The sequence below is a fragment of the Cervus canadensis genome, chromosome X (genome assembly GCF_019320065.1).
Source record: "Cervus canadensis isolate Bull #8, Minnesota chromosome X, ASM1932006v1, whole genome shotgun sequence".
Lineage (NCBI taxonomy): Eukaryota > Metazoa > Chordata > Mammalia > Artiodactyla > Cervidae > Cervus > Cervus canadensis.
In genome coordinates this window covers 9903986-9926956 of record NC_057419.1, presented here as the reverse complement: position 1 = coordinate 9926956, position 22971 = coordinate 9903986, and the positions used below count along the sequence as shown (strand labels likewise).

The 22971-nt window shown below is 53.1% G+C and overlaps 1 protein-coding gene across 3 annotated transcripts in view; it reads left to right on the top strand.

The window, feature by feature from the left end:
* Nucleotides 1-16576, top strand: part of LOC122434704 (pseudouridine 5'-phosphatase) — a 72190-nt gene extending 55614 nt beyond the window's left edge. For all 3 annotated transcript variants that reach the window (XM_043458341.1, XM_043458339.1, XM_043458342.1), the window contains one exon: nucleotides 15130-16576. In XM_043458341.1, coding sequence (XP_043314276.1) covers nucleotides 15130-15479 — 350 coding nt within the window. In that variant the 3' untranslated portion in view covers nucleotides 15480-16576. The remainder of the gene's footprint in view (nucleotides 1-15129) is intronic.
* Nucleotides 16577-22971: the final 6395 nt, after the last annotated feature.

The window sequence follows — 22971 nt, the reverse complement described above, 5'->3', positions numbered from 1 at the left end:
GAGTCGGAGCTAAATCAGCCGCAGGGCTGGCGGGGCAGGGGCTGGGGGCCGTGCGGCTCTGCTGCTTCCGTCAGGACGTGTGTGTGTGTGTCCGCGGGCTCGGCGTCCCGCTACAGCTTCCACACAGATGGGTTCTTTTCCCTAAGAACTATACCACCGCCCACACTTAATGTCGAGGCCTTCGGGTGATAAAGCGGCTTCTAGAAGGGCCGCCTCCTGTACGCGCTGCAGGTTGCTGTTGATCAGCCTGGCGCAGCGAGGCCCCCCCCGCCGCCCCCCGGCAGACTGGTCCCTCCCGGGGCGGCTCCCAGCAGGAGCACTGTCTTCAGTCCTTCCTGGCAGCTGAGAGGACAAGATGCTGGCCCGTCACCTCCTGAATCGTGTGGCCGCGGGAGTTCAGAGAGGAGGCCGCTGCCTGCCTGCCTCCGCCTCTAGGCAGCCCTTCCTTCGCCAGGCACCCTGTTCACGGAAACACGGTGTCTACAGGTTTGCGACTGTGTGCGCAAGCAGCGTTTACGAGACCACGTTGCTGGCTTTGCGTGACGACAGTTGCAGCGAAAGCGTGGATGGGGAGGGGGGCGCGGGCTGGGGTTGGGGCTCCAGCCTGCAGGACAGGAGCTCCACCGTCCCTGTTGCCCGCCCTGACGGCGTTCGCTTCAGATGCGTCAGAGGAAGATGAGCGCGCGCCTGGCCTGGGCATAATCCAGCTCTTCCGGTGTTCCTCCGCCAGTTCCGCCAGTTCCCTCTGTTCCGCACCCACGTCTGTTCATGCAGGTGTTCGTCCTGCAGAGGGAAACCTCTCTTGTCCCGTTTCCTACGCAAATAACAGCTGATGCGTTTCTGTTTTCCCCTGGGGACGTGCGGCTTGTGGTAAGAAGGCCCGTGTTGACAGGCTCCTGGGTGTGCCCCGCCCCGCGGCCCAGTCACTCCGTACTGGACTTTGGCTCCCGAGTGCAGGGGCTTCCCAGGTGGCTGAGTGGTAAGGAATCCGCCAGCAATGCAGGAGACCTAAGAGATGCAGGTTTGATCCCTGGGTCGGGAAGATTCCCTGGAGTAGGGCATGGCCACCGACTCAGTATTCTTGCCTGGGAAATCCCATGGACAGAGGAGCCTGGCGGGCTACAGCCCTTGGGGTCGGAGAGTTGGACACGACCGAGTGGCTTAGCACCTGAATCCGGGAAGCGGGTGCAGAGAGGCCCCTGGAGACACGACAGAGCTCTTAGGTCGCGTCTGGCTGCTCTGTCTCTGACGCAGTGCAGGCGCCAGCACGCGGGGGTGGCGAGCCTCGGAGTTCAAGGGCGTTTCACGCGATGATTAAGTCCCCGCAGAGAGTCAGGGCGCCAGCGCGAATTTACGGTGTTGCGCGCGTCACCGAGTGAACTCGGTGCAGGGTACTAATAAGGAAGCAGTAAAGCGCAGGTAGTGTAAAAGGGGGATTTACCGCCAAACACTGGTTACAGCCTCACTCGGAGGGAATGCCTCACGGCGCTGGCATTCCTTGTTCTCACTGAAACTGTTTTCTCCCCGCCTGCCCCCTCTATCATTCTTCTGTGCTTAAAATATGCAGTCATACCAAGTCCCGGTGGCATCTTCTGTGACCTTTTCCTGTATGCTCTTAGGTTCCGCGTCTGGGGCGTGTCAACTATACGGACAGAAAGCATCAGCCACAGAAAACACAGGTTTCTCTCTGCATAAGAACAAGGCACTGCACAGGAAATACGATTCAAGGAGACATTTAGAACCTGGGGTTTATATACCATCTTAATAGGGCTTGGGGAGAAAAAAAGGGGCACTTCTGGGAGAACAAGATATCTTTCAGGAACATAAATGGGCTCTTAGGAGAACAGATGGGACATACAGTAGTTATATGGCGGCGTCTGTTTGGGTGATTTCTTACCCAGGTGCTCACCTGTGCAGGCTTCCGTTTAGTCATAAAAGTCGACGTTCCTGGGTTGTGAAAATCCTAGGGAGAGGCTTCATGGTGGTAGAATTTCTTTCTCTTTGTATACCTATTTTTTTGAGGTATAGTTGACTTACAGTGTTTCAGCTGCATGGCGAGGTGATTCACTTATACATGTGCACACATATATTTTGAGATTATTTTCCACTGCAGGTTATTATAAGATATTGACTATAGTTCCCTGTGCTATACAGTAAACCTTTGTTGCCTGTTGCATGTGTATTTTTTTTTTTAATTAGAAATATAGCACTCTATTAATACTAAGTCAAACGAGTGGAATCGAAATGTCAAATTTTTTAGTTAGGCCCAAATTCCTGAGTTTTCTACAATATATGTTGTATTTACACACTATTTTATTGTATCTATTGTATTATAATACACTATTTATATATGTGTATACCAAAGCTTGTCTACTATGCTTGATAAAGACTTGAGAAAGAACATCAGAAAAAAAAAGAGAGAGAGATGGATAGGTTGGAAAACATAAATGAAATGGCAGTGAATGTGAAACAGAAAAAAATGAAACAAACTGGGTAAAAGTATAAGATCATCTTGTAGTCCAGTCGTTTTCAAACGTGGCAGCTCACCAGAAACATATCTGGAGCTTTGGAGAAAAGCAAGCAGTACCTTGGCATTTGTATTTTTTCTGACAACCATATGGATTTTTAAAAGTGATTACAGGTGTTTCTATTAAATGATTTTTTTGTGATACAGTTTTGACAATACAGAATCATATTATTTTCCTGTTGACCGATGATGAGACAGTGGTATTCAGTGAGTAATAAGTATGTTATCGAAATAGTGAAAGATGTTTGTCAGTTTCCACAGTCCATAGCCAAACGAAAAAAAGTAAAAGATCATTACGGTTGCAAGCCGTAATGGTAACACGATTAACCTAACTATATAAAATAATTACATACAATGGGCGGGGGGGGGGGTCAGGCAGAGTGATGTAGAAAGTGGAAGTGCATACATGAGCTCGAAAAGCCCCTCAAGAGTAGTCAGTCAGCACCTTCGATATTTTCCAAGCACCCCTTCACCTCCGCAGAATGGAACAAGCAGAACTGAGGTACCGGTTTGATCTGCCCAGCCAGTCCGTGTCTTTTGGTTGGAGTGTAGCTCAGTTGGTGAAGAATCCGACGGCAATGCAGGAGGTCCTGGATCCATTCCTGGGCCGGGACAATCTGCTGGAGAAGGGATAGGCTACCCACTCCAGCTTGCCTGGTGGCTCAGCTGGTAAAGAATCCACCTGTAATGCGGGAGACCTGAATTCAATCCCTTGGTTGGGAAGATCCCCTGGAGAAGAGAAAGGCTACCCACTCCAGTATTCTGGCCTGGAGAATTCCACGTATAGTCCATGGGGTCGCAAAGAGTCAGACACGACAGCGACTTTCACTTTTCACTTGGTGCACTTAATTCACTTACTTTTAAGGTAATTTCACTTTTCACTTGGTGCATGTAATTCATCTACACTTAACATAATTATCGAAATACATGATCCTGTTAGCATTTTCATAATTGTGTAGGGTTTATTTTCTGTAGGTCTTCTCTATGGAGGAAACACAAGAGGAGGAAGGGACCTACTGATTTTTTAAATCTTTGGCGCTCGTGGCATGGGGTGTGGGATCTTAGTTCCCCCACCAGCGATGGAACCTATGCTCCCTGCATCAGTACCGCTGCCCCACTAGGGAAGTGGAATTCTTCAGGGAGCCTTTCAGGGCTTTAAGCCCATTCAGATGGTAGAGTCTGCCTGCAATGCAAGAGCCCCGGGTATGACCCCCTGGAGGAGGGCACGGCAGCCCACCCCAGGATCCCTGCCTGGAGACTCCCATGGACAGAGGAGCCTGGCGGGCTGCAGCCCGTGGGGTCACAGAGTCGGACACAGACACACGAGTGACACTCACACAGGGAGCCTCTCTTTGAGGAGTGTGAGGAGGCTTTAGAAAAGAGCCTCTTCCCACTGCTGTGGATTCTCAGGTGTCTTCAGCTCAGAAGAATCCCTGGGCCCCTGTGGCGAGTTCTGTGCCTCCTTTACCCCCGAGGGAGTCCCTGTTTTTCTTTTTTTCCTCTCCAACCCCACCCCTTGTCACCTTCCTGCTTCCTCTCCCCTGACATTCAGCATCTGGCTGCCCAGCAGGAAGGCCTCTGCTCCATGAGCTCTGCATTTCTGAAGGCCCTCAAGTCCTACTCCATCCCGAGAGGTCTTAACTCCCCCATGGCTTCAGGGAGTCCTGCCTTCCAGGAACCCTTGGTCTGGCTCCCACGCTAACCAGCTGGTCCCGTGCTGGCCCCAGGGGGCCTCCCGGGCTCTGTGATACCTGCGTTGGATCCCACCTGCATCCTCCCCAGCTGAGTGGTCCCAGTGACCTCCTGAACAGGAGGCCCTTACCCCTCGCATCTCCCCCAGACCCACTGCACTGCCTCCCCCTGCCAGCAGCCCTGCGGAGATCAAAGGCCACGCTCCGTGGCCCTCCGGATGGCAGGGTGACTTAGGCAGCGCTTAGTCCTGGGCGCTCCCAGTTGCCACGAAGACACGGGCTCCCCTGGGACTTCCCTGGCGGTCCAGTGGTCCAGAACATTGCCTTCCGGTGTGTGGGTTTGATGCCTGGTTGGGGAACGAAGATTCACACCTGCCTGAAGGCCCAAAACCGAACACATAGACAGAAGCAATGTTTACCAGGCCTTCAAAATGGTCCATGTGGAAAAAAAAACATCTTAAAGAAATGGGCCACCTACAGTCCATAGGCCTGGAATGCATAGCAAACAATGCTGTGTAATTACATTATTTAAAGATACAATGACCCACTCTCAGCTGTCCGAGATGGAACAATGGGAGAGATCTAACTCTCCTGGATAGGAGATATGACATATACCTCCTACACACACTTCTGCTCACGTCATCTGGGTAGGTGTTCATGTTCACATCCAGTATGGCTGTGTGTGTGTATGTGTGTGTGTTTGTTAGTCTGACTCTTGGGACCCTGTGATGGACTAAAACCCGCCAGGCTCCTCTGTCCATGGGATTCTCCAAGGCAGCAATACTGGAGTGGGTTGCCATTTCCTTCTCCAGCGGATCTTCCCGACCCAGGGATCAAACCCTGCATTGGCAGGCGGGTTCTTTAACCACTGAGCCACCCAGGAAGCCCCTCAAGTGTTGCCAGTCGTCACATTTGATATATTTCAAGCCCCTCGACCTCCACGGAATGGAACAAGGAAATCCAATGGCAGCCCCATCTCCCTTTGTGGGGATCTTTAAGCAGTCTCACTTGAGTTCCAGCACAAAGAACCTCTTCCTACACCCCTGGTTTTGCCTGTGGAATGTGTGTAAACCACAGCTGTGATCATGGTGCTATGGTCTTATTTCCAGTTCAGTCCGCCTGGCTTCCCACAGGACCCCATCAAGTGTATACCCTTTCACCCCCGTCACTTTCTCCCTTACTGGTTCCTGCAGAGTTCCAACTTAGCTTCTTCCTGCGTGAGTGAAAGTGAAAGTCACTCAGTCATGTCCGACTCTTGACGACCCCAAGGGCTATACAGTCCACGGAATTCTCCAGGGCAGAATGCTGGAGTGGGTAGCCTTTCCCTTCTCCAGGGGATCTTTTCAATACAGGGATCGAACCCAGGTGTCCCACATTGCAGGTGGATTCTTTACCAGCTGAGCCACCAGGGACAAGTGTATAATGGGCGGGGAAGGGGTGGGAGTCACCCTACAGGGTAAAAAAAAAAATCTGAATGCAAAGACTTATTAGGGTGTGACAATGAACAAAATGCCTGAGAAACATTGGCTCAGTTGTACACTGGGTTAAACCACTTCGGTGGACGCAAGCTTGGACGAACTCCCGGAGATGGTGATGGACAGAGAGGCCCGGCGGGCTGCCGTCCATGGGGTCGGCAACAATCAGACACGACTTGGCGACTCAGCGATAGCAACAACAAAGAGTCAGCTCATACTGAATTGTTGTTCAGTCGCTAAATGTGGTATGGGGGCTCTCCAGGTGGCTCGGGTAGAGAACCTGCCCGCCAGTGAAGGAGCCTCGGATTTGATTCATGGGTTGGGAAGATCCCCTGGAGGAGGGGATGGCAACCCACTGCAGTATTCTGGCCTGGAGAAGCCCACGGACAGAGGAGCCTGCAGTCCAGGGGGTCGCAGAGAGTTGGACACGCCTGAGTGTGCATGAGCACACGTTTCCTTCCCCACCAGGCTCTCTGTGCACAGCGTGTGCAGGCAGAGTGGGAAAATCCCCTCCGCGGGTCCGTCCCGCGATAACCCCGTTTGCGGCCGAAGCCTGCTGGGGAAGCGCGGCCAAAGGCAGGCGGAAGGAGGCGTGGGCCGGCTCCGCTGGCGTCTGCGAGAGCTGCCTCACCCGGCCAGCACGTGTTTCCTCCGCGCAGACCGCAGCCGGCTGCCATCTGAGCCGTCCCCGGGCGCCTCTTCCTCTGAGAAGGTGCTCGGTGGGGCTTGACGCACAGCTCGCCCCGGGCGTGTGGTCACAGTGTGCTCGGGCGGCCGGAGAGCAGGAGCGCAGGCTGGGGTGGGGGTGTGGGGGCTGCAACAGCAAGCAGCCCTGAGCCGGGGTCCGGCGCAGGGGGCGCTGCTCAGGGCGTCCTGCTCCCTCCTGTGTCCTCACGGGGGCGGGCCTCTGGGGGCGAGGAGGGCGGGCGGACAGAACGACTTCCCCGTCGTCTTCTTGGAGGGCCCCCCACCCTCTCTGATGAGGGCCTCTTGGGACTCAGTCATCTGAAAGGTCTTCCAGGGACTCCGTCTCCAGGTCCACTGGGTGACAGGCTTTAGCCCTGGACCTTGCAAAACACGGTTCAGCCGGTCGTGTGTATTCGGACGCCTTAGCCACCTACGGGGTGATCGTCAAGGCCAGCTCTCAACACGGGAGGTCAGTGGGGGCCTTGGGTCAGCGCTGTGGGTCACCAGTACCCCACAAAAGGCCGAGGGAGCCACCTCCGCTCACACCAAGCCCACCTTCTCTGATGCTCACACACCTCTGCTCACACCCAGGCATCTCGGATCACACCCAGCCCACCTCCTCTGACCCTCACACACCTCTGCTCACACGCAGCCATCTCTAATCACACCCAGCTCTCTCCTCTCACACTCAGTCCACCTCCTCTGACACTCACCCACCTCTGCTCACACGCAGCCATCTCTGATCACACCCAACCCATCTCCGCTCACAGCCAGCCCCCTCCTCTCATACTTAGCTGCCTCAGCTCACACGCAGCCCCCTCTGCTCACAGCCAGCCCAGGGCACAGGCAGGCCTGTCTTGTCTCTGCCTGGCCCTCCCTAGTGCCCTCAAACCCAGGCTGTCAGGAAGCAGACTCTCCTCCCCTCTGCCATAACGGTGACCCCGGTGCCCTCCTCGTCAGAAAGCCTGGACTCCCCTTCGCCTCAACAGGGGCTGTGTCGTCCATCAGACCCCACGTTGCCGCTGAAGGACTTCCCTGATCCCATCCACTGTCCCTTCTGTCCACCACCATCACACAGAGATTCTGTTGCATGCATCTTCATCGTCCGCACGTGGACCGTCTTAGTCCTGAGATGCTCGTCTCTAAGGGACCTCCTGAGTCCCCGGAGGCTCAGACGAGCAGCCGGGCGAAGCTTGTGGACCAGCCCAGAGGCGCTCCCGCCGAGTCTGAGCGTCTCTGAAGGAGCAGGCTCGCCACGTGCAGGTGCTCAGCCCCTGAGACGCTTCGCTGCCCCTCCCCAGTCGTTCCTTGCAAATGTCATCCCTTCTAAATTAAACCCCTCTGGCTGCAGTTTAATTAAGCTCATCTGTTCTCCTGGAGATGAAATCCAGATATATTGGAGCCCTCAGCCTGGTGAAGGGAAAAGAACACCGGATTCTGGAGACCCGGGCGCCGTCCCTAAACGCTGTGACCCGCCTGCCACTGTGACCTTCAGCTCACCTCTGAGCCTCGGTTGGCGCGGGTCCCTCACCGAGGATGGTGACAGGAGAGTGCTGGCCGGCTTCCGTCCTCCCGTGTAACGCTCTGCGGCCCCTGTGTGGCTCTGAGTCCCGAGCGGGGCCCTCGGCCCCCACCCCAGATGTAGCAGGCGCTGCTCATGTGCCCGCTGTCTGCCTGGCACCATAGCGGGTGGGCTGCCTCTCCTGCAGACCCACCTGGTTACAGCCACACACGCGCTGTGAGAGGAGTGTTCCTGACCAGCCACTGCCCAAGACTCTTGGAAGTGTGTTCCACGGTGCCTGCTATGGGTGCCGAGCTCCAAACATCACCCCCGTAGGTTAAAGGTTTGTATCTGTCGTGGTTTGTGTGCAGGCTGGAAAAGACGTTCCAGACCTAGACTATTTCAGAGTTGAGTTTGTTAGAGCGGAAGACACTGTCAGAACAGTGGCTCACGGGAGAGCCGAGGATGTCAAAGGTCGGTAGTCGCTGTTTGCAGCCTCAGGACAAAGCTGATTCCTGCTGGGGGGTGGTATTAGGTGACTGGTTATTAGGGCGTTACAGGGTGAATGTTTTATCTAATACAGAGTCGGGGAATGACTGGTGTAGCTCAGGGGGCCTCACGTCAACAGTTGCTATGGAGCTTGGTCTGTTCTGGATGACCCGGGTCCACACAGGGCTCCACACCTGTGACCTGGGTACAGGGCTGCCCAGTATCCACGGGGTGTCAGGGCCAGGGCGTGAGGTGCAGGGGGAGCGGGGGAAGGGCGTTCTGCGCCCCCAGCCTCTCCACCTGCTGCAGCAACCTCACGACCCTCGCCTTAGTTACCGGGAGGGTCTCTCCGCAGAGACCTATGTGCATGTCATCCAGAGTCACATTTTCCAAGTAGGTGTGACTGAGATTTAGGTCACTTGCGACCCGTCAAGGCAGAGTTGGCAGGGCTGGGCAGGTCACTGAGGGAGCAGCGAAGTGACGGAAAGGAAGGAGGGAAGTGAAGGTCAACACCTGCTAGCTGGCGTGGTGGCTGGAAACCGCCGGCAGGCACTGAGGGACTTGCCAGGAAAGCACGTGTGTGTGTGCTCAGCTGCTCAGCTGTGCACGCGTCCTCCTTTTGTTGGTGTAAGGCGTGAGTTGTATTGCTTTGACTTGTGTCTTTCAGTGGTTTTGTGACCCTTAAGTCCTGTGATTCCTGGGCAGACTCTTTCCGGGTAACTTTCAGAGATCTGTTCTTTGATTTCAATACCTAGGCAGGCCGTGCAGGAATCATGCATGGAGTGTGCACACTTCTCGTCCCTGGCTACCTTTCCACTATGAGTAGTCCTGACAAGACCGTTCGGTCTTAGGCAGCGCTCCCTAGCCTTGTGGTCACCAGGGCCCAGTTTCATGGAAGACGGTTTTTCCTTACACTGGAGCAGGGGGGCTGGTTTGGAGACGACTCAAGCGCATTTTCCATTTACTGTGTGTGTGATTTCTATGATCATGACAGCTCCACCTCAGAGCATCAGGTCTGGGCACCCCTGGTCTCAGGAAACAAAGAAAGCAGAGAATAGTGAGCATGTGAAAGCCGCCTGAGGCATTTTGACTGCCGCTTCACAATCCAGTCGTCATTCTGGGTTGCAGTCTCGCCGCTTCTAAGAAGGCAGGGAAAGCTCACGATTCCAGCTACCGTGGAACGCCCGAGAAGCCGGTTCCGTCCCCGTGCAGCCGGCGCTGGGGTTTGTGGGCACCCAGAGCAGCGCTGCTGCTGGTTCTCAGCAGGATTGGGGCTGTGTGTTTTCTGTCCTGCGGCGAACTGCTCTGTTGGGCTTGTGTGAGGGCTAGGCCTGGGCTGAGATGCCGGGGGGCCCCGTTTCCCATAAACCACACACCCCACTGCACACCCGCTGCCGTGTTTCCTTCCACAGTCCCCTCATACACCATCCAGTGGACCGGCCGGTTCCGTGACCCAACACAAGCGCGTGTGCCTGGTACACAGTGAGGCCAGGCAGGGCTGAAACGTCAGGGTTTGGAGCTAAGAAAGGTTTACTGCAGGGCCAGCGAGGAGATGGGTGGCTCACCCTCCCCCGCCACAAGACCCCAGACTCCCTGAAGGGTTTCAGCAAAGCATTTTAAAGGCAAGAGAAGGGAGGCATGCTTGGTTATGACCAAGTTCTGGGTGCAGAAATCCTTGGTTCTAGTAATAACATTATAAGACGGGTTTTTACCTCTGTAAGAATGGAAAGACATCAGCCCTTTGAACGTCAGAGCCTTGAGAATGGCTTTCCTGTGTATTTCAGGCTAGGGGCTTCCCTGGTGGGGCTAGTGGTAAAGAATCCGCCCGCCAATGCAGCAGACTCGGGGTTTGATCCCTGGGTCAGGAAGATCCTCTGGGGAAGGGAATGGCGACCCACTCCAGTATTCTTGCCTAGAGAATCCCATGGACAGAGGAGCCTGGTGGGCTACAGTCCGTGGGGTCGGCAAGAGTCGGACACAACTGAGTGCGCGCGGGCGCACACGCACACACACACACACACACACAGACCACGAAGTCGGACACAACTGAGTATGCGCGCGCACACACACACACACACACACACACACACACACACACACCCCATGACTGCTTTTGCACACACACACACACACACACACACACACACACAACACCACACACACACACAACCCCACGACTGCTTTTGCCCTTTGAGGACAGTCAGCATCCCAAGTGGATGGGCGCGCGGGCGCACACACACACACACACACACACACACACCCACACACACACACACACACCCCCCACGACTGCTTTTGCCCTTTGAGGACAGTCAGCATCCCAAGTGGATGGGCGCACGCGCATGCAGACACACACACACACACACACACACACACACACACACACACACACACACACACACACACACACCCACCCACACCCCACGACTGCTTTTGCCCTTTGAGGACAGTCAGCATCCCAAGTGGATGGGCGCGCATGCCCCAGCCTGTCGGCTCGACTTTTCCCTGAGTCATTTCGAGGACGCAGCCGGACTCACTCTCCGGATGCACTCCCGCTGGCCCTCTTGCTAACAAGCCCCATGGGTCCCCTGCCCCCGTGGACACTGGGACTGGCCTCCCTGACCCCCGCCCCCCTTTCCTCTGCAGCCCGCGTGCTGAGCATCGTGGTTCATGTCTCCTTGGGAATCGGGGCGGTTCCTTCCAGAATTAGGCGGGGACAAATGGTGCACGGAAAAGAGAAACCAATAAACACGCCTACAGAAAGAGCGAAACTTCCGGAAGCAGGGTGTCTGCCATGCTTCCCGGCTCGGTGCTCTAAACATCCGCACAAGCTTTAAGTCCGCGTCAGTCCGCCGTTTGCTGCTGCAGCATCAAGGGCGCGTGCACATTTCTCTGCGTTTAATGTATCGCCTTCGCGGGCTTGTGGACGGGCCGTCAGGTGTGAAGCACTGTCCACTCTTCTCGGAAAAGGACAATGTCCTGGGCCCCTGCTTTGCTCCGTGACCCCGTTTCTGACCCTCCGCTCTCTCCTCACTCCCGCCCACATGCTCGTAGGAAGGAGCCTCTCACAAATGCACCATCTAAGCTGTTTTCATAACTCGAGCCAAACACCGTGAGGCCAAGGAATCAGCTAACATCTCTTCCTCGGCCCCTCCGAAAGGTCCCAGGGGGCCCACACCACGCTGCAGAACCCTCGTGGTCTCAAAAACAAAACGCCAGTTGATGTTTCAGTGCCTGTGCAGGTCCCGAATAAAACCCCAAGGAGGCTGAGGATCTAGGCGGGTCGTATCCTGAAAAGGCAGGGAGGGAAACAGCAGCGTCAGGAAGCGCCCAGCTCAGATGGGCAGACCGCCCTGGGAGGCCTGAGCGGAGTCCCCGCTGTCCGAGCGGGAAGGCGTCTCCGCACGGCCGGGGCGGAGAGCCGGAGTCCCGACTGTCTGAGGGGGGAAGGCGTCCCGTCAGGCCGAGGTGGAGAGCTGGCGGCGTCCGGGGCCTCCAGAGGCCTGCCGGGGCGGGCGGCGGGCGGCGGGCGGGCTGTCCTGGGCCCAGGACCCTGCCATTGGCCGCCGCGTGCCGGGCATCCCCCACCCTGTACGCTGCCTGGGGCTGACGGCTGGTCCTCGCCTCTTTGGCGGATGCACCACTCAGCCCCGGAGGGAAGGGAAGGAAAGATGGAAGGGAAAGAAATCAAGTCGGCGAGCCTGCTGCAGAGCAGTGTCTGGTGTGTATGTGTATACTGTGTGTTGTGTTCTGTGTGTATTGTTTGTGTTGTGTGTGAGTGTATTTTGTGTTGGGTGTTGTGTGAGTGGGTGTATTCTGTGTTGTGTGTGTGTGTTGTATGAGTGGATGTATTGTGTGTGTTGAGTGTGTTGTGGGTGTGTTGTGTGCACTGTGTTGTGTGTATCGTGTGTGGTGTGTATTTTGGGTGTGTTGTGTGTTGTGTGTATTGTGGGTGTGTTGTGTGCACTGTGTGTTGTGTGTATTGTGGGTGTGTTGTGTGTGTTGGGTGTGTTTGTATTTTGGGTGTGTTGTGTGTATTGGGTGTGTTGTGTTGGGTGTTGTGTGTGTGTTGTGTATTGGGTGTGTTGTGTGTGTTGTGTATTGGGTGTGTTGGGTGTATTGTGGGTGTGTTGTGTGTACTGTGTATCATGTGTGTTGTGTGTATTGCGGGTGTGTTGTGTGTACTGTGTGTTGGGTGTGTTGTGTATATTGTGTGTGTATCGTGTGTGTTGTGGCAAGTGTGTGGGTGTGGGGTGTGCTGTATGTGTTGGGTGTGCTGTATGTGTTGTGTGTATTGCAAGTGTGTTGTATCGTGGGTGTGTTGTGTGTATTGGGGGTGTGTTGTGTGTATTGGGGGTGTGTTGTGTGTACTGTGTATCATGTGTGTTGTGTGTATTTTGGGTGTGTTGGGTGTGTTGTATGTATTGGGTGTGTTCTATGTATTGGGTGTGTTATGTGTATCGTGGGTGTGTTGTGTGTATTGCGGGTGTGTTGTGTGTACTGTGTATCATGTTGTGTGTATTTTGGGTGTGTTGTGTGTATTGGCTGTGTGGTGTGTGTTGGGTGTGTTGTGTGTATTTTGGGTGTGTTGTGTGTGTTGTGTGTATTGGGTGTGTTGTGTGTATCGTGTGTGTGTTGGGTGTGTTGCGGGTGTGGTGTGTGTACTGTGTATCGTGTGTTGTGTGTATTTTGGGTGTGTTGTGTGTGTTGGGTGTATGATGGGTGTGTGGTGTGTGTTGGGTGTGTTGCGGGTGTGTTGTGTGTACTGTGTATTATGTGTGTTGTGTGTATTTTGGGTGTGTTGTATGTATTGGGTGTGTTGTGTGTATCGTGGGTGTGTTGTGTGTATTGCGGGTGTGTTGTGTGTACTGTGTATCATGTGTTGTATTTTGGGTGTGTTGTGTGTGTTTGGTGTGTATCATGGGTGTGTTTTGTGTGTGTTGGGTGTGTTGCGGGTGTGTTGTGTTTACTGTGTATCATGTGTGTTGTGTGTATTTTGGGTGTGTTGTGTGTGTTGGGTGTGTGGTGTGTGTTGGGTGTGTTGTGTGTTGCGGGTGTGTTGTGTGTACTGTGTATCGTGTGTTGTGTGTATCGTGGGTGTGTTGTGTGTGTTGGGTGTGTTGCGGGTATGGTGTGTGTACTGTGTATCGTGTGTTGTGTGTATTTTGTGTGTGTTGTGTGTATCATGGGTGTGTGGTGTGTGTTGGGTGTGTTGTGTATTGCGGGTGTGTTGTGTGTATTGTGGGTGTGTTTGTGTTGTGTGTATTGCGGGTGTGTTGTGTGTACTGTGTGTACCGTGTGTGTTGTGTGTACTGTGAGTGTGCGCCATGTGTGTGCTGTGAGCACTGCGGTGTCCACCCCCGGCGTGCTGGGGCCGCGGTGCGGAAGGCACCCAGGAGAGCGTCTCAGTGGAGCAGGGCGCAGCCCTCCTGACGGCCGCGCGGCTGTGGCCCCCGCAGACAGCCGCTCGCTCGCTGTAGAGGGCGCGGCAGCCCCACAGTAGGGCTGCCGGGGCTCCGGGGGAAGGAGCCGCCTGCAGCGCAGCGGACGCGGTCCGTCCCTGGGCCGGGAGAGCCCTGGAGGAGGGCAGCCCGCTCCCGTGTTCTTGCCTGAGAGTCCCACGGCAGAGGAGCCTGGCGGCCTGCAGTCCGCGGGGTCAGGAGTCAGGCATGACCGAGCCGTCGTCACTCACTTCCGAGGGGGCCGCGGGGTCAGGAGTCAGGCATTTCAAGGGGAGGCCTTCCCTGGTGGCTCAGGTGGTAGAGTCCGCCTGCCAATTCATGAGAAGTCGGTTCGATCCCTGGGTCAGGAAGATCCGTTGAAGAAGTGAATGGCAACCCACTCCAGGATTCTGAGAGTCCTACGGACAGAGGAGCCTGGCGGGCTGCAGTCCACGGGGTCACAGAGAGTCGGACACGACTGAGGGAGCACGCACGCGCGCTCTCACCTCCAGTGTGGAGCTCCAGGGGCGCAGGGAGACTTTGCCAGGAGCATGTGCTCCCGGGAGGGAAGCGGGTGTGAGGCTGACGGCCTGCTGACCCCCGGGCAGGCTCCGTCTCTCACTCGGAGCGTGGACTGATGGGAACCTGGCGTGGGCGCCGGTCTCAGGATGGCGCGCAGGGGAGCTCGCTGACCTCCGGGGTACAGACGCCCCAGCCTCCAGGCGGTGTCTGAGCAAGCCGGGACAGGTACCGGGCCCCGACGCTCGGGCTTGGTGTTCAGGCAGTTCCCGAGGCATGCCCTGCACGCCCCGGGGCTGGGCTCCTCACCTACCCGGCGTGACGTTTAATGAGCACACCGGTGCTCCTGACACGTGGCCAGCGGTGAGGTCTGTACGCCTCACCCGCATGCTTTTTTCTTCCAGTTCACAGCCTCCTCCCGTGGCTGGCACGGTCCAACAGAACCGCTTCTGAACGATTCCAGGAAAATAAATTGGTGAGCCTAGAACCCGGGCTCCCCGCTGAGCTCTGCCAGCGTTCGGTGCCACTGCGGGGCTGAGAGCGATGGGCCAGCCCGCCGCACGGTGCCAGGGCAGGCTGCGCTCGGATGAGGGGCGTGCCGGCCCCCTCCACCCCTCTCACGGGTGATGGAGCGGGCAGCCCCCCGTCCACACCCTTCATGGGTCCCGCAGAACTCCAGCCGTGCCCACAGGCGGACTCAGCCGCCGGCCACGGGGACCGTGCCCACCCAGGCGAGACGCGTGAGTACCGACAGGGACCACTCAACCCTCTTTTTTTTTCCCCCTCCGTCGCCCCGCAGTGCCTGGTCTTCGAGGACGCGCCCAACGGGGTGGAGGCGGCCCTCGCCGCCGGGATGCAGGTGGTCATGGTCCCCGACGGAAACCTGAACCCAGACCTGACCTCCAAGGCCACCCTCGTGCTGGGTTCCCTGCAGGACTTCCAGCCCGAGCTGTTCGGCCTGCCGCCCTACGACTGAGCCGGCGCCCGCGCCCCACCCCGGGGGCCCCCGCCAGGAGAGGGCCTGGGGGACTCCCGGAGGAGCTGGAGGGAAGCCCCGCGCCCAGACCTCCCCTGGGTGCGGCCTTCAGCCTTCTCAGTCCGTGGAGGGCCGGGCCCACGCTCTCCATGGCGGCGCAAACTCCCACTTGACACGCAGACGGCAGACCTAGCCCAGAACACAAGATGGAAAATTCTCACTGGAATAATCGTGTTTAGTATCTGAATGATTTAGCTTCACGTCCTTTATCTTCTTTGGTGTTCTCAACCCTGGCTGGCAACTGTAAAATATGTATGCATATATGTATGTGCTTATATGTATATATATGTAGGTACATATTTATATATATTTATAGACATCGAGTACTGTATCAGTCTTCAGTGTTTTTTGGTCTTCAGGGGCAATAGCAACTGATACAAGTGAGGTGGTCATTCTGTTTGTAATCTGACTGGGAAATTCACATCACAGATGAGCTTTTAATAAGCGACTCTCTTTATCAGCAGACGTTGGCATTCTTCCTGTGTCCTTCAAAGCGCTCTGGACCTGTGGTCAGAGCCTATGACCGCTATCCATTGTTTGCTGTCGGTGTGAACATCATTGTAGCCTGAGTCTTACATCGAGGTGCATGTGCACGTTCGAGAACATTTTCTACCTCAGAAAAATCATTTCCTTTAAGATCATTTATTTTTCTAATACGCTCTTTGGTACAGATAGAATTGAACTAGACAATGCAGTCTTGGTACCACCAAGAACCCATTTGGGGAACAATTTACCAAACATTACCGTCTGGCGATTAACCCCTTCTAATAGATTTCCTCCAGAAACCTGGCACGCTGCAGTCCATGGGGTCGCAAGGAGTCGGACACAAGTTAGCAACTCAACAACAACAGACTTCCTCAGCTTTTCACGATGGGAACATCATTGAAAATGAGAATAATATAATCATGGGGTGTTCCTACTGGGTGCCCCCACACCCCCAAGTATTCTGTTACTGATTGTCATTAAGCTGATTTTCAACTCTGTAAGGTCTTAGAAAAATGATAGAGATGTGTGTGCCTGCAATGATTGTTCGTGATTATTTCTGGCCTTTGACCAGTTGTGCACCATTTCAGCTAATTGATCTCAATATTTCTTCATGGCCCATATACGTGTCTGTTCTTTGAATGCTCCCTAAAATCGCTTGTAACATCTTACTGTTCCCCTCACCAGTTAGTTTCATTGAATAAAAGTTTTGACACTTGTTTCTGTATTATTTGTATGTGAGTATGATTTTATCATTCTCTTTTAAAAAAAAAATTCATATTCCAGGGACTTCCCTAATGGTCCACTTCACCATCCCGTGCTGGGGGTGTCACTTCAATCCCTGGTTGGGGCGCTAAAAAATCCAAAACAGCACAGAAGCTATATTGTAACAAGCTCAATAAAGACTTAAAAAAATTATCCTCTAACAAATGTAAAACATAACTGTGACTGACTTTTTTTTTTAAGCCACAAACAGTATTAACACTGTAAGATGACATTTGCATATGTAGATTTTTTAAGTTCTTATTGAAATGTACTTGTTTTACAATGTTGTATTAGCCTCAGGTGTTCAGCAAACTGATCTGGTGATATACATGTATTTATTCGTTTTCCGATTGTTTCCTATTGTAGGTTATTCCAGAATATTGAGTAGAGTTCCTTGTGCCGTACAGGTACGTCCTTGTTATCTATTTTATATACAGTAGGCATTTACATATGATAAGTGAACCAAGCTTTCTTTGCACAGAGCAGATAAAGGTTCTCAGGGAAATGGTCACTTAACTTCATTTGTAAGTGATCACATTCTTCCCACATATTTGCATTTTGTGAATAATAAGGTCGTTTCTATCATTTGTCTTAGGTTGCACATATAAATGATATCAGACGGTATTTGTCTGTCTCTGACTTCCTTCACTTAGTACGATCATCTCTGGGTCCACCCAAGTTGCTGTAAATGGCAAGTCTTTGCATCTCTTATTAGACATGAGACCATGGGAAACATGCCATTAAATACATTTACTCACTGAGAACCTCGTCAAAGAGGTGGTGAGTTCATATATTACACAGAGGCATTTAAAATGACTTGTTTTCAAAATCTGCTTTGCGGAAGAACTGGCTTGCATTCCACATTCAGAGTCGTGGTCAGATAAGGATAGATATTTATTGTAAAGAATGCCTATTTCTCTGTTACCCGAGTCCATTGGTGGTATGCTCACTGTTCTGTTTCCAAGTCAGAAAAAGAAGGATTCCTCCTTTAGTACCTTTTCATCACCATTCCAGAAATTCTAGTCAATGAACTGAATGCTGAAGTGTTCATTGCTCAGCTGTGTCCGAGTCTTTGTGACCCCAGGGACTGTAGCCCGCCAGGCTCCTCTGTCCATGGGATTCTCCAGGCCAGAACACTGGAGTGGGTTGCTATTCCCTTCTCCAGGGGATCTTCCCGACCCAGGGATCGAACTTGGGTCTTCTGCATCGGCAGGCAGATTCCTTACTGCTGAGCCGTCCGGGAAGCCCGAAACTGCTGCTTTTTACCCCCTGTAAGTCTTAACGTCTTGAGGAGACGAGTTGAGGCACAATTAAGTTTTGTAACTTGTGAGGCCAGTGCTGGGTTTGACTCTTAAAGGTTAACACTCAGGGCAAAACTCCAGAAAACGTCATCATTCCCCACACTGTTAACCGTGAGCCGCAGGGAAACACATAGGAATTTTTTGGTAATTAAACTATCAAGGATGTTTGGCATTGCATCACCATTGTCCGGGTGCAGAACTGACTCATATTTATTTATTTCATCGTGGGCCCACGCTGTTTAAGGCAGCCCACAGAACACACTCTTGCCTTATTAGCTGCACCATCCTTTAAATATATATATATTATTTTTTTTTTTTTAATCTGGACCATTTTTTAAAGTCTGTTGAAATTTGTCACAACATTGTTTCTGTTTTACGCTCTGCGTTTTTGACCACGAAGCCTGTGGGATCCTAGTTCCCCAGCCAGGAATTGAACCCACGCCTCCTGCCCTTGCAAGGCGGAGTCTTCACCCCGGGACCCCCGGGGAAGTCCCTGAATCATCCATTTTTATTTAAGGAGAATATTTTCCCTACACACGTTTTGAGATGCCCACTGATGGAGAAAATGTGAAGCCTCTTGAATGCCAGCTCTTCCCTCTGCCTCCCACGGCTCCCTCATGACTGCGGTCTTCAGGATTCTCGAGTTCACCTCCGGGAGGCTGTGAAATGTCAGTCTCGAGTGCTCGCTCTTGGGAAACGCCAGGCCCCCGGGTGATGAGCTGTTTGTTCTCTGCTGATCCCCTCACTAACACGCAGTCATATTGATGAGGCGAGCTGTTGGCCGGTCCAAGGCTGGATCTGACGTGGCGACGACGCGTGTGTGTTTTTAGCATCCCTGCGGGGTTCCTACTGGTCATCTACTGCTAGGCTCACGGTCCCTTGAGAAGAGCTCCCAGTTGTTTAGTGGCTCAGACACGTCCGACTCTTTCGCGAGCCCCCTGTGGACTGTAGCCCGCCAGGCTCCTGTGTCTGTGAGATTTCCCAGGCAGGAATACTGGGGTAGGTTGCCATTTCCTTCACCAGGAGGATCTTCCTGAGCCAAGGATCGAACCTGTGTCTCCTGGTTACTCTTAGGGCAGGTTTTTAACCTCTTCTCGAGGACTGGGATCTGAGGTTTTTTCACCCAGCTCTCCTTTCTCTAACGGTACTTTTTTTTTTTTTTAATTTATTTTTAATTGGAGGATAGTAGCTTTCCAATGCTGTGTTGGTTTCTGCCGAGCAACAAAGCGAATCAGCTACATGTTTACCTATACCTATTTCCCCTCCCTCTTAAGCTTCCCTCCCACTCTCCCACCCCACCCCTCTAGCTCATCACAGAGCTGTGGGCTGAGGTCCCTGTGCTATCCTGCCCTTTCCCACTAGCTAGCTCTCTTACGCATATGCGTAGTGTATATGGGTCAGTGCTATTCGACTTCTCATTTTTGTGCCTCTATTCCTCTGCAAACCGCAGTTTGTCCCTATGACTGTCCTGACGAACCCTCCCCACCACCGCCCCCTCCCCCTCACACCGTCCAACGAGAACTTGGCTCCCGGGTTTGGGGATGAAGGGAACTCGGCCTTGAGCCTGTTGGCTGCAGGGTCCCCAGAATGCTGCTGAAGGTGTCGGAGAGAAGCCGCTCCGGTCTGGTGAGAGTCCCTGTGGATTCACGGGCCGCCCACTCTCCTCCTGTTAGCTGTGGACGCACACCTTCCTTTCTCTGCCCAGAACTCCTTGGAAGCAGTAGCTCAAAGTATATCCCAGAAGTTTGTGGGCTAGATAACTCACAGCACCTGCTGGCTTTTGTTTCCCAGCAGTGGTAGACCAGATGGATGTGATCTGACTTCCATGCAATGTGGAACTTAATAGGAGGCATATAATAAGGACCCACAGAAATTGCAAATTGCTACACACTGCCAGGCAGAAGAACAGTGTCTTAGGGGTAACAGTGGTGGGCACCTCATTTAAGTCGGGGCCTGTAGGGTCCATGAGAGGGCCTCAATATAGAAGCGGTATTTAAGACTGAGTCAGGAGGCAGTGCAAGTTAACTTGGCCAGTTTCTTAAGAACTTACTAAACAGAGACATGAATGCGTCTTTTGTTGCCTGTCTGGAGTGTCTCAGTGTTCACTTAACAAATTGCCAGCCACAGGTGTTAGTTTCTGCCAGAATCACCTGGTCAATAAATGTGTTAAAAAGCAAAACAGAGATCGACCATACGTTCCTCAGCATTTCCAGTCTTGGGTGAGTACTCAAGAGAGATGAGAAAGTTTGTCCAGACAGAAACTTGCACGCAGATATTCACTGCAGCGCCATTCGTAATAGTCAAAAGGAAGAAACCCCAGGAGCCATCCAAAGAGGAGGGCTTGGTGGGAGCTGGCTCTGTGATAAGGTCCAAGATTCCAGTGTTATTCGTACCTTTTAACCAACACCCAAACACATTTCTCTAATAACCTCACATAAAAGGAGCTTCACGTATGTGGAACAAGTTCCGTCATTTGGACAAGAGACGGCTAGAGATCTCAAACAGGGATTTAAGTCTGCAAGATGAATTGATTAACTCAGTCCATTTTCTAATGTTAAACACATGCGTTTTTAAATGTAAGTCACTGGGCCTTCCCTGGTGGTCCAGTGGCTGAGACTCCATGTTCCCAGTGCTGGGGGGCCCAGGTTCGATCCCTGACCTGGGAGCTAGATCCCAGATGCCACAGCTAAAGAACATTCGTTGCTGGATGCCACAGCAAAGACCCTGCCTGCTGCAGCTAACACCCAATGCAGCCAAATAAATACACATTGAGTAAAAGAGGAAATATCACTCAGCTACATGGCAACAAGTGTTGTCAGGAACCAACGGAAGGGACAAAGTAAAAAGAGGAGGAACTCAAATCACTTCATGGTTTATATTCCATTTCCAGTGACCCAGTGGTCCTGTGATGGTGTGTCGAGGTACGCCAGAGCCTGGCTTAGGAAGTGCAGAGCTTTGGGAGAATCTGGGTCCTAACTGATGAAAAGGTGTCTGGTGAAGACTGGTCAGAAGGAAGTGATTGCAGCATCATAATGGCAAAAGTCCCGGGACTTCCCTGGTGGTTCAGTGGTTAAGAATCTATATCTTGCAGTTCAGAGGACATGGGTTCCATCCCTGTCTGGGGAACTAAGATCCCACATGCCATGGGGCAACCAAGCCTGTGCCCCACAATCAGAGAGTCTGTGTGCTCCATAAACAAAAAGTCCCACATGATCCAGTGAAGACGCTGTGTGCTGCAACTAGGACCCGACTCGACCAGAGAAAGAAATAAGGAGCAAAAGTCCGCCTCGAAATACTGCCAGGAGACCAAGGACCATCTGGACAAAGAGGTGGACACGCAGTCTGTGTACCTGTGCTTGGACAGGCAGAGCTCCGGGGGCCAGACTGGAGAAGGGGAAGGGGAAGGGCTTGATGCCACGAGGGGAGACGACGCTTGAGAAACTTGACTGATCGGGGGAGCCAAGACACGGGGCTGTCCCTCCAGGAGAAAAGCAAGCCTGGGGAGAACCTTCTGTCTCTTGTAGTTTTCTGTGGACTGAATGGTTCAAAGGGAGTAGAAAGAGAAGGAGGTGCTTTGTAACCCCAGACGGTACAGAGTTGTGCAAGGGAATCTTACTTTGATCCTAAATGGAAGGAGGACCCCTGGCCGGTGGGCAGGGTGGAAATGTCTCTTTCCAAAGTTGAGGCTGCAGATGGAAGGGGGAGGACTTGAGAACAGGCTGACATAAGGGAGGGCAAGCAGAGAGGAAAGGACTCCTGAGTGGTTGGCATTTCCCCCCGAAAGTGCATCTAATCCCGCAAATCCAGCACGGCCCAGTCACTAAAGGTCTCAGACTGTGTCCTCCCAGCTCACCGCACCAGATGTCTGTTTACAACTTGCCGAGGAGGCAACCACCGGCTTGTGTGAGTCAGGCCCCCGACAAACACTCCTGAGCCCGCATCTTGCTCCCTGCAGTGAACCAGGCTGGTCCTGCCCTTGTTCAAGTCCTTAACAAATACTCCTGAGCCCTCATGTCTCTCCCTGCCCTGAACCAGGCTGGGTCCTGCCCTTGTTCAAGCCCCGACAAACACTCCTGAGCTCGCATCTTGCTCCCTGCAATGAAGCAGGCTGATTTCCGCCCTTGTTCAAGTCCTTAACAAATACTCCTGAGCCCTCATGTCTCTCCCTGTCCTGAACCAGGCTGGGTCCTACCCTTGTTCAAACCACCGACAAACACTTCTGAGCCCGCATCTCTCTCCCTGGACTGAACCAGGCTGGGTCCCGCCCTTGTTCAAGCCCCGACAAACACTCCTGAGCCCGCATCTCTCTCCCTGCCCTGAACCAGGCTGGGTCCTGCCCTGTTCAAGCCCCAACAAACACTTTTGAGCCCGCATCTCTCTCCCCAGACTGAACCAGGCTGGGTCCTGCCCTTGTCTCTCCACGCAGAGCTCCACAGTGACTCCCCACATAGCCTGTGATTCCCCTTGTGAAAATACAGAAGCCCTGGAGAACATAAGTTCCCCATCCCACCCCTTCTATCAGAGTGCTCCCTCCTGGCTTTTGGCCGAGAACCACTAATAAGAGGGAATGACATTTTGAGGAACTGCTAATAAGAGGGAATCCCATTTTGATTTTTGATGAAAAATCACATTAAAAAAATTTTTTTTTACTTTTTTTATTGAAGGATAATTGCTTTACAGAATTTTGCTCTTTTCTGTCAAACCTCCACATGAATCAGCCGTAGGTATACATATCTCCCTTCCCTTTTGAACCTCCCTCCCACCTCCCTCCCCATCCCACACCTCTCGTTTGACACAGAGCCCCTGTTTGACTTTCCTAAGCCATACAGCAAATCCCCGTTAGCTATCTATGTTACACATGGTAATGTATGTCTCCATGTTACTATTTCCATACATCTCACCCTCTCCTCCCTTCTCCCCATGTCCATAAGTGTATTCTCTATGTCTGTTTCTCCACTCCTGCCCTGTAAATAGATTCTTCAGTACCATCTTTTAGATTCCATACATATGTGTTAGAATGCGATATTTATCTCTTTCTGACTTACTTCACTCTATA